This window comes from Carcharhinus amblyrhynchos, chromosome 21 (genome assembly GCF_965287045.1).
Source record: "Carcharhinus amblyrhynchos chromosome 21, sCarAmb.v2.hapA, whole genome shotgun sequence".
NCBI lineage: Eukaryota > Metazoa > Chordata > Chondrichthyes > Carcharhiniformes > Carcharhinidae > Carcharhinus > Carcharhinus amblyrhynchos.
This window is the reverse complement of record NC_137344.1, coordinates 11,862,201-11,874,290: the sequence shown is the minus strand read 5'-3', so window position 1 is coordinate 11,874,290 and position 12,090 is coordinate 11,862,201. Positions and strand designations below refer to the sequence as shown.

Below are 12,090 nucleotides of genomic sequence, written 5' to 3'. Positions count from 1 at the left end.
CACCAAGGCTTTCCTGCTTCCCTTCTTCGTTTAACTTTGTCAATGATGGTCGTGACTCCCGACCTCTAGGCCTCACTCAACCTGCTCAAACTCTGCTGCTCTCCTTGTGTCCTACTCCTCTTTAAAGCTGTCTATTTAACTAAGCTTTCGGTCACCCCTCCCAATAATATCTGTATTGCCCTGAGGTCCACTTCCTCTGCAATGCACTTTGGGGTGTAGTTCTATACAAATCTTCCTAGTTGTTGCTGTACACTTGTCACTGAAAATCACAAAAGGGGTTTTCTATAAATGAAAAGGTGGTTTGTCTTCCACCAACTGTTACTGAAAAAAGTTCATAGAATCCCTACAGTGCAAAAGGAGGGAATTTAGCCCAACAAATCTGCACCGAGTCTTTCAAAGAGAATCTTACCCAGTCCCATCCCAAAGCTATCCCTGTAAACCCCACATTTATTATCTCCATTCCAACTAACTGATACATCTATGGACTCTAATGAGCAATTTAGCATGACCAGTCCATCTAACCTGCACATCTGTGGATACTAAGGGGCAATTTAGCATGGCCATAATCTGCACATCTTTGGACTGTGGGAAGAAACTGGAGCACGCGGAGGAAAACCCATGCAGACACAGGGAGAACATGCAAGCTCCACACAATCAGACAGATAGTCACCTGAGGCTGGAATCGAACCCGTGTCTCTGGTGCTGTGAGGCAGCAGTGCTAACCTCTGCTGCCTGTATAAAAAGCAAACCATTGTATGTTGTTGCAACAATTTGTCATTAACTTCCTGTAGCAAACCTAACTATAGAGGTCAAAGTAATGTCACGTTGCACAGTTTAGTATCTTGTTAAATATTTGAACTGTAACAAATGTTGTAATGTAGGAAATAAGGGATATTCCCAATGGTGGGGAGTCCAGAATCGGGGGGTCACAATCTGAGGATTCGGGGTAGACCATTTAGGACGGAGGTGAGGAGATGTTTCTTCACCCAAAGAGTGGTGAGCCTATGGAACTCATTAACACAGGAAGTGTTTGATGCCAAAACATTACATAAGAACATAAGAAATAGGAGCAGGAGTAGGCCATCTAGCCCTTTGAGCCTGCCCCGCCATTCAATAAGATCATGGCTGATCTGTCGCTGCTCAGTTCCACTTTCCCACCCTCTCCCCATAACCCTTAATCCCCTCTCTTATCAAAAACCCATCAACCCGCGTCTGGCAAGTGTGAGGTGGTCCACTTTGGTAGGAAGAATGGTAGGAAGGACTATTACTTACGTGGCGAAAAACTGCAGCAGGCGATGGTGCAGAGGGACCTCGGGGTCCTTGTGCATGAGTCGCAAAAACCCAGCTTGCAGGTGCAGCAGGTGGTCAGGAAAGCGAATGGGATGCTGGCCTTCATAGCGAGGGGGATTGAATATAAAAGTAGGGAGGTCTTGCTGCAGCTGTATAGGGCATTGGTGAGGCCGCAGCTGGAGTACTGTGTGCAGTTTTGGGCGCCGCACCTGCGCAAGGATATTTTGGCCCTGGAGGGAGTGCAGAGGAGGTTTACTAGGCTGATACCGGAGTTGAGGGGATTGAGCTATGAGGAGAGGCTGAATAAACTAGGCTTGTACTCGTTAGAGTTTAGAAGAATGAGGGGAGATCTCATTGAGACGTATAAGATGATGAATGGGATGGATAGGGTAGAGGTGGAGAGACTCTTCCCGCTCAAAAAAGACAGTAGGACTAGGGGGCACAGCCTCAAGATAAAGGGGAGGCGGTTTAGAACGGAGTTGAGGAGGAACTTCTTCACTCAAAGGGTGGTGAATCTCTGGAATTCTCTGCCCGTTGAAGTGGTGGAGGCTGCCTCGCTAAATATTTTTAAGAAGCGGGTTGATGGGTTCTTGATAAGAGAGGGGATTAAGGGTTATGGGGAGAGGGCGGGAAAGTGGAACTGAGCCACGACAGATCAGCCATGATCTTATTGAATGGCGGGGCAGGCTCGAAGGGCTAGATGGCCTACTCCTGCTCCTATTTCTTATGTTCTTATGTTCTTAAAAATATTTAGTGAGGTAGCCTCCACCACTTCAACGGGCAGAGAATTCCAGAGATTCACCACCCTTTGAGTGAAGAAGTTCCTCCTCAACTCCATTCTAAACCACCCCCCCTTTATCTTGAGGCTGTGCCCCCTAGCCCTACTATCCTTTCTGAGCGGGAAGAGTCTCTCCACCTCTATCCTATCCATCCCATTCATCATCTTATACGTCTCAGTGAGATCTCCCCTCATTCTTCTAAACTCTAACGAGTACAAGCCTAGTTTATTCAGCCTCTCCTCATAGCTCAACCCCCTCAACTCCAGCATCAGCCTAGTAAACCTCCTCTGCACTCCCTCCAAGGCCAAAATATCCTTGCGTAAGTACGGCACCCAAAACTGCACACAGTACTCCAGCTGCAGCCTCACCAATGCCCTATACAGCCACAGCAAGACCTCCCTACTTTTATATTCAATTCCCTTCGCTATGAAGGCCAGCATCCCATTCGCCTTCCTGACCACCTGCTGCACCTGCAAGCTGGGTTTTTGCGACTCATTGAATGTATTCAAGAAGTGGCTGGATAGCACTTGGGGCAAATGGGATCGAAGATTATGGAGAGAAAGCAGGATTAGACTATTGAGTTGGACAATCAGCCATGATAGTGATGAATGGCAAAGCAGGCTCAAAAAAGGGCCAAATGACCACCTCCTGCTCCTATCTTTTGTTTCTATGCAAGGCAGCAAACTCCCACAAACAGCAACGTAATAATGAGCAGATAATCTGGATGTGATGTTGATAAAAGAATAAATATTGGCCGGGGTACCGGGGATGATTCACCTGCTCTTCTTGGAAGTAATACTAGGGGATCTTTTAAACCCAACCAAGCAGGCAGATGGGGTCTTGGTTTATTGCCTCATCGGAAAGGTAGCACTGCCGACTGTGCAGCACTCTCTCTATATTGCACTTGATATTTGTGCCTGAGCCCAGGAGCGAGACTTGAACCAGCAACTACGTGAATCAGAGACAGGAATGCTATCAACTAACACCTCAAGGGGGCGGGGGTGCGGAAAGAGAGAGAAATTCAGGTGTTACTGATTTTTACCTTGTTCTGTTTTCTGAAAAGAAAAAAAAAACTACAAGAATGAAATACCAGGACAAGCGTCTCAAACCGAGATTACGGCAGCAGATGCTCTTTATTACATTGGGAACACTGTGTAGTGAAGATAACTTTGAGTTCACCTTCACGATTAGAAGGCAGCAGCTCATCTTCCCACACACAACAGGCTAAACTTTATTATATGCACTCTGCAACCAAGGTTTCTGACAAGCGCAGACAGCTGATAAAGACACACAGGGGTACAGCAGACAAGAATGGCAACTCGACAGTAACAGGAGGAGGGAAGAGAAATAGCTGCAGAGGAATTATAATTCTTGAAAGCCATTAGAGTGGGTACAGGTAACCGAGAGAGAGCAGACTTTTAACTTACACAGTCAAAGCACAACACTCTCACTGAAACAGATCAAACTGTGTTCAACTTCTACGATAGCAGCTTCACGTAATCTCTCTCCAGTTCTGTCCGAGACTCGCTTTATTGCCGTTGTAAATCCTACTGTGCATATTTTGATATGGATTTGTTCCTAATTTAGAAAGGTTTATATGTACACTATTACCATTTATCTGGAGTCAACATCAATAGTGGTTATCGGGACCTATCCTGTTGTCAAATGCAAGTTATGGACCGGAGCTGGCATGTGTTGTGACACATTCATGGTTTTATGCACCAACCCAAATCATTTTGCTTGACAAATCTGAAATATTCTTTGACGACTTAGATTTAAAACAATGAATCATAGAATCCCTACAGTGCAGAAAGCAGCCATTCAGCCCATCGAGCCTGCACTGACAACACTCCCACCCCAGGCCCTATCCCCATCACCCCCTCCTGCTCATCGTTCTGACTTTAAAAGAGAATTTAGCACAGCCAATCTAACCTGCACATATTTGGCTAGTGGGAGGAAACTGCAGCACTGAGGAAACCCACGCAGATGCAGGGAGAACGTGCAAACTCCACACATTTACCCAAGGCTGGAATTGAACCTGGGTCCCTAGCTCTGTGAGGCAGCAATGCTAACCATTGTACCACCGGGCCAAATGTTTCCTCTTCTAGTTTCAGCTGCATGCCAATCACGTACTGGTCATTTTACTGCGAGCCGACAGATTAGTAATTAACTTTTTGGAAAAAAAACTGCATACTGCCAATGAGGTGTTCTGCACCTCGGGCATGCCCCCCTCCTCCAAATCCAGAATGTTTTATTGTGCCAACCCGTGGCTTTTTGGTTTTTCAAACGTGATTAATTTTTAATAGCCCTTTTTCTGCCCACAATCTGACAATTCATTGCCAATCAAAAATTCCTGATGTGGAGTTGCCAGCGCTGGACTGGGGTAGGCACAGTAAGTAGTGTCACAACACCAGGTTACAGTGCAACAGGTTTATTTGGTAGCACAAGCTTTTGGAGTGTTGCCACTCACCTGATGAAGGGGCGAAACTCCCAAAGCCCATGCTACTAAATAAACCTGGCGTTGAGAGACTTCTTACTGTGCCAAAAATTCATTAAGCACAGCACTCAAAATCCATCTTCAGTTTCAAAGGCAAATGGCTCCAAGGTGAAGCCTTCAGCCCCCAGGAAGGAAGGAAGACAATCGGCAGTCAGTGGTAAATTACACAGGTTGCCCTCTGTGCCCACCTCAATATAAAAAGGAGTGCCCAGGTGGTGATGGACCAACAGTAAAGGGAGTAAAGAAAGAGCTTGCATTTATATGGCACCCCTCACAGCCACAGGATCTCTCCAAGTGCTTACAGCCAATCAATCACATACTTCTTGAAATGTAGTCAGTGTTGAAACACGGCCAATTTAGACACAGTAAGCTCTCACAAACAGAACAAGGTCAAATAATACACTGTACTGATGTTATCTGAGTATTAAGTATTGGCCAGTACACTGGAAGGAATTCCTCTGCATTTCTGCTGTTGGATCTCTCCCATTCACCTCAAAGAGGGTGTCCTTGTTTTAATCTCTCTCTGCTGACAGTGCTGCACTTTATTAATGGGCCAAATGTTGCCTCTTCTAGTTTCAGCTGCATACCGGTCGCACACTGGCCATTTGCTGACAGATTAAGAGGTTCTGTGTTTTTTAAGCAGTCATTTACTAATGTGCAGCAACACTGAAAATTTAAACCTTCACATATTTAAATGCAACAACTAATTTTGATGCAAAGTAAAAGGCAGTTTCTCTCTCCCATGTTTCTGCCTTTTGAAGGCATTAGTAAAGTACGTCTGATAGCGAAGCTCACATATAAACTCTTAATGGACAGTTTTTGATGCAGGAAAGGTATTAAACATTCATATGCAAACTTTGCCAATGAGTGTTTTTACTGTCTTGCTGGAGTACTCATCTCAACTCCTCTGGACTCTGGTATCTATGCCCATCATCCCCAAGACTGCAAGATTATTTAACTCTGGAGGCTAAATTCAGCTGAATTTAACTCAATTTGCACTCAACATTCAGGAAATGTGTGGTTTCCAGCAGATATCCTTGGACAAGAATTGGGTCCAGCACACAGGGGGCTGCAGTTTTACTGGTTCACCCCACCCTTGGATGGGTGGAGTGAGCTGGTAATATTGCACGCGAGCCGAGAAATTAGGATCGTGCCAAATTTCTTGGCTCTTGCCATCTTACGGGCACGATCAGCCTCGCGCCCACTTCCAGCAACAGGCTGATTATATTTTGTAACTGAATGTTAATTTCCATCTATTTAGCGAGCCCGGCGCTCAGTTGTCTGAGTTCACTCGTCTTTGCAGCCTCGTTGGGACAAGTTCTCGCCGATGAGGAGAACACCCGCTCCCCATGAAGGGGGAACAGTTGTGTTGTCCTCGCTGGTAGGGCTGGAGGCCACTGAGTCCCCCTGGGGTGGTCGAGGGTAAGTGGGTGTGCCCCTTGGGCAGTGCCAGCCTGGCACTTTGGCAATGTTCACTGGCCATATCAGGGAGGGGGTGAGGTCCGATCAATGGGGAGGCTTGCTGTTACTCAGATCGATAAGAGGAAGGATGGCGGGGGTGTGGGGGGCGGGCGTGGTGCAGCTGCCACTCTGCCTATGATCAATGCTGGTATTTTTCGGACAGTGTAGGGCTTGTGATTGGCCACAGGCCTTTGCAGATGTGGAGTGGGGATTGGGAAGTTGTGTTGAGACTGGCTCCAACAGCAGCCACCCAACAACTCTCTCTCTCAGGCCTCTGCTGTTGGAATGGCGCACGTACAGCCATTGAGGTCTGCACATCTGTAATAGCCTGAACAAGCTGACTGCTGAGCTTAGCCCTGCCCACTGCCTGTAGCAGCTAGAAATTTTCTAGCCCATTTATTTCATGCAATGTGTGCCCAAGATTGGGAGCAAAAGCGCGGCCAAAAAGAAATGGATCTGCAACACACCCATTTTCACACTAGCTGGAGGATTTTGTCTCGTAAAATTCAGCCCGGGTTGTTTATTCCTTCCTGCCTCCAGTCTGGAAGAGTCCACCCACAATGCTCCTAAAATTTACACAGACTAAATGGCAAACCCCAAACACCACAGGGCTGTCACAGGGTTAACTGGGATTATTTTTACACGCATGTTCGTACCACCGATAACACGAGTTCAACACATCCCCTATAAATTAATTAATGGTGTCTGGCAGCAGGTAATGGTTTGAGCACTTGGGTCCTGTACATGAGGACATTGACCCATTAGGAGCCTGAGCCATAGCACGATGCAAGAGGAGTTCATCATTTGAATTTTGTTACAAGTACGTTTTAAAATCAAATAAGCTCAGTCTCTCCAGTTAGTCATCGTTAATCATTCAGCTAATGATTAACATATTAACCACTGTTTCTTTAGTGCACAAATTCTGGTAAGCCACAGTGGGGCAGTATAAAATAATAAACTTATAGCTTGTAACTCATTTACAAATGGTGCCACTTTTGACCTCTCATATTTGCAGTATTATATTTGTGTTTCATATCTGGGAAGAGGGAAGGAAATCCTGCAGTTACTATTCTCAAAAAGCCAATACATTAAGCTGACTTACATTGGTTTTGTTCATCAGTGCCATCTCGGTTGGCTGATACACGCTGTTCCGAAGCTGTCCATTGTAACCGGTGTAACCACTGTAAGGCGATTTGGGCCGGTTTGCTGGGAAATTAAACAGACAAAGTCATACCTTCCACAGAAAAACAATCGTCTTGTTTGATTTTAAAAATCATTTGGCTCTCAGCAAATCTTTTCCCCAATTTAACCAAAAGGTGGGGATGCCGATATTGCATTGGGGCGGGCACAGTAAAAAGTCTCACAACACCAGGTTAAACGCCAATAGGTTTATTTGGTATCGCGAGCTTTGAGTGTTGCTTCTTCATTGGGTGAGTGGGTACTTAAGGGTAAGGGGGTGCCCCTTGGATAACGTCAGCCTGGCACCTTGGCATTGCCCACCAGGGCTGAGCAGCTGTATCGGGGGGGGGGGGGGGGCGGGAAAGAGTCGTCCATGGGCAGTCTGCAACCGTGATCGGTGGGGGTAGCGTGATGAAGGGGCAGTGCTCCGAAAGCTCGTGATATCAAATAAACGATGTAATTTAACCAAGCAAGTTTTCAGGTTCAATTCCTGGTGTGAGCACTGAGTTAGTTAAACGTGTTCTGGAGGAGGGGTGATAGGGGTACTGCAATTGGCTCATGGCCTCGAGTTTGAAGGGGGTAAACTGGCCAAGGTTTCTGCTCCTGATGGTTATCCATTAACCCTGGCTGGAGACTGGGATCAGGGTCAGCTGTGAAACCCATTACAGTTTCACAGTGCACTGGCATTCACTGCCGGAACTTCAGAATACACAATGGCCAAAAGTAAATAATGGGTTGGCGCTCAGTTAACACCTCCAACACTTGATTACACATGTATGCCAGGAGCAAAAAAAAAACACAGACAAGGCCAACCCTAGAGCTGCCCTGAGAAAACAGTGATGGGTCGTCTTCATAGAATTCACTGTGTGGAGGTGACGGCATTGGACTGGGGTAAACACAGTAAGAAGTCTCACAACACCAGGTTAAAAGTCCAACAGTCCATGCAGACGCTACGACAATGATGAATGAACACTGCTCTACAATCACCAGGCAAGACTGTTCTCTTCCTGTTGGGGAACACTTCAGCGGTCATGGGCATTCAGCCCCTGATCTTTGGGTAAGCGTTCTCCAAGGCAGCCTTCACAACACACAACAGCGCAGAGTCGCTGAGCAGAAATTGATAGCCAAGTTCCGCACACGAGGATGGCCTCAACCGGGATCTTGGGTTCATGTCACTATCTGTAACCCCACGACTTGCCTGGGCTTGCAAAATCTCACTAACTGTCTTGTCTGGAGACAACACACACCTCTTTAACCTGTGCTTGGTCCTCTCTCCACTCACGTTATCTGTACCTTTAAGACTTGATTAGCTGTAAAGATTCACATTCCAATCATGATTCTGTAAATTTAGTTTGTGTCTTTATATGCCTGGTTTGTGAACAGAACTCCCACTTATCTGATGAAGGAGCAGTGCTCCAAAAGCTAGTGGCGTTTGCTACCAAATAAACCCATGGACTTTAACCTGGTGTTGAGACTTTTTACTCTGTTCACAGAATCCATACAGCACCAAAGGAAGCCATTCAGCCCATCAAGCCTGCATATGCCAACAATCCCATCCAGGTCCTATCTCCACAACCCCACTTATTTATCCTGTTAATGCTGCTGACACGAAGGGGTAATTTAGCATGGCCAATCCACCTAACCCACACGTATTTGAACCCTAGGAGGAAACCCACAAGGAGAGAGCGCGTGCAAACTCCACACAGTCAGTCAACCAAGGGTGAAACTGACCTGGGCCCCTGGCGCTGTGAGGCAGCAGTGGTAACCACTGTACCACCCAAAACAACTGCATGGTGTGCTAGGCCGCTTTATAGGGTACTTAAGTGTCAACTGCATTGGTATGAGACAGGAGTGACATAGGGACCAGATGTTGCAAGGAGAGGAGGTATTCTTCCCTCAAGGAAACTAAGTGAATTAGTTGGGTTTCTTACAACACCTTCCAGCAAAGCTTCACAGTCACTTTTACGAGTCAAAGCCTTTTATCTCCAAATTTAAAAAAAAATTTGCAAAGCTTCATATTATCTGACTTGATATTCTTTGGGTTAGTTCAGGGCGAGGATGATTAGACCATTAATATGTGTAAACGAGGGTAGATAAGAGGCAGGATTTGGCATTGCCACTTCATTTTGGGTTAATCTTTTCTGGTATTAATAATTCAGTTTAAGGCATGGTTGGAGTATTCTGCTCTTTGTTACAGGAGGACAGAAAGTCAGCGAGAGAGCCGTGATAAAACAGAAGAGAAATCCCTTACACCAGCAACACTGAGGTTAAGAGATTTCCTGTCCTTGTTTCCACCAACTCTAGATGCCCTGTTACAATGGACGATAGTTTCCACATTGAATAAATTGCCAGCCCAGGTTATGGAGGAAGAATAGAGGCGTAGACTATTTTCTAAAATGGGGAGAGACTTTGGAAATCTGAAGCACAAAGGGACTTGGTTCAGGACTCTCTTAAGGTTAATGTACAGGTTCAGTTGGCAGTTAGGAAGGCAAATTCAACATTAACACTCATTTCTAGAGGGCTAGAACACAAGAGCAGGACATACTGCTGAAACTGTACAAGGCTCTGGTCAGACCCCATTTGGAATACTGAGAGTAGGTGTGGGCCCCATACCTAAGGAAAGACGCGCTGGTCTTGGAACGGGTCCAGAGGAGGTTCACAAGAATGGGTTTGAAGGGTTTGTCATATGAGGAGTGGTTGAGGAGTTTGGGTCTATGCTCGGAGTTTAGAAGGATGAGAGGGATCTAATTGAAACTTACAGAATACTGAGGCCAGGATAGAGTGGATGCGGAAAGGATGTTTCTACCAATGGGAGAGACTAGAATGAGGGACTAGAGCCAATGGGAGAGGCACAACCTCAGGAGTGAAGGGACTCTTCTTTAAAACTGACACGAGGAGGAATTTCTTTAACAGGTGGTGAATCTGTGGAACTCAGAGGGCTGTGGAGGCCAGGTCATGGAATGTCTTTAAGGCAGAGATAGGCAAGTTCTTGATCAATATGGGGATCAAGGGTTACGGGGAGAAAACAGGGGACTCATATCAGCCATGATTACATGGCGAAGCAGACCCGATGGGCCAAATGGCCTAATTCTGCTCCTGCACCTTATGATCAACCAGACAAAAATTCAAATTCAGGTTTATTTTTATGGATTATTTGTTTTTCTGCACTCTCTCTGTTGCTTCTTCCATAATTTCGCACACAGGAGTTCTGCCCTCATCACAGTATCTCAAAAACTGACCAGCCTGGGGCCACATCTCCAACCCCCAGGCAGGATGTTCCCATCCCACCTTCGTGAACGGAGATTTGGTTGGACACCAAATTCTCTGACCTCGCTGTAGCAGGAGCCCGGCGTGAATGGCTGGTAAGATTCTGCCCCTAGTTTTTAGAAAAATGGAGCACTTCTCTTGCAGCCCAGCGAGTTCCAGACAGGCAGTTCTGAGACATAAACTTCCGGTCCGGAACGAGCTATTTAATAATTTGAGACAGCAAACTAATCAAAATTAACGAGGGAGGACCTCCCAGACACATGGAAGATTCTAACAAGATTAGACAGGATGGTGAGGGTGTCCAGAACCAGGGCTCTGAGTCTAAAGAACATGGATTTTAGGAATGAGATGGAAGGGATATTTCTTCACCCGGAGGGTGGTAAGCCTGTGGAATTTGCTACCACGGAAAGCAGCGGAGGCCAAAATATCGTGGCTGGAATTTTCCAGCCGTTCACACCAGTGGGAACATCTGGTGCAGTGAACAGAGTTTTGGCTGAGTGCCAAACTCCCCGTCCTTATTTGCAGCGGTGGCGAGACACAAACCAGCAGAAAATTTCAGCCTGCACCAGTTCAAGAGGAGTTGGTATAGTTCTTGCGGTAAATGGGATCGAAGGATATAGTGGAGTTTGTGTGTGTGTGTGTGTGTTTGGGGGGGGGGGGGGGTGCGGGTGCAGAAAATCAGGTTATTGTGTTAGATGATCAGCCATGATCCTGAATGGTGGAGCAGGCTCAGAGGGGCCGAATGGCCCACTCCTACATTTCTAATGTGATTATTGATTTTAAAAAAAGTACAATAGGTAAAAGAACAAAATTCTTTAAGTTTTTTGAAGCGTTACGGTCATTTTGGAAAGTTTCAGGAATCTCCATCTCCGACGGGTCCACTCTAGAGTGGTCTTTGTCCTCTGTACCACCCAGCCCTCCCAGGCCTTCGAGAATCTTTGCTCAGGTCTTTGCTCAGCAGAAGCTGAAATTTGTAAAAGCTTCAGCGATACAGCTCCTCGCCTGTAACACCAATACTCATCATATTGCTGTAATCCCCCTGCTTACCAACGTGGTGAGTTAGCTTGCTCCTCAGCACCATTGTTAAATAAAAGATACCTGCTTGATGCAGTGTAATCAGAGGGAACAGCAATAGTGACTGATATTTATGCTATTAGGATATGGGGAATCTACACAGGATGGCCTGACAATCAAACCTACTCGCCTGAGAGAATTTTTGGTTAATTTGTACCAGGCCGCTTAGTGCTGATTTCTCATAGTTAAATTCAGTGACACAAATAGGCTTACATTAACACTACAATGAAATTACTGTGAAAATCCCCTAGTTGCCATATTCCGGCACCTGCTTTAGGTACACCGAGTGACAATTTAGCACTCCCAATGCACCTAACCAGCACGTCTTTTGGACTGTGGGAGGAAACCTGAGCACCGAGAGGAAACCGGGTGATAAGGGGAGAACATGCAGTTACTCAAGCTGGGAATCGAACATGGGTCGCTGGCGCTGTGAGGCAGCAGCGCCAATCACTATGCCACAAGTGTCGACCGCCCTAGGCTGTCAGGTAGAGAAAAATGGTATCTTCACCTGTAAACAAAAAAGGATCTAGAACAAATGGATCT

At 46.2% G+C, this 12,090-nt stretch overlaps 1 protein-coding gene across 2 annotated transcripts in view; it reads right to left on the bottom strand.

Moving 5' to 3' along the window:
- The window catches only part of gprc5c (G protein-coupled receptor, class C, group 5, member C), a 28,525-nt gene that overhangs the window by 10,449 nt on the left and 5,986 nt on the right, over window positions 1–12,090 (bottom strand). For both annotated transcript variants that reach the window (XM_080209491.1, XM_080209492.1), the window contains exon 3: window positions 7,130–7,233. In XM_080209491.1, coding sequence (XP_080065617.1) covers window positions 7,130–7,233 — 104 coding nt within the window. The remainder of the gene's footprint in view (window positions 1–7,129; window positions 7,234–12,090) is intronic.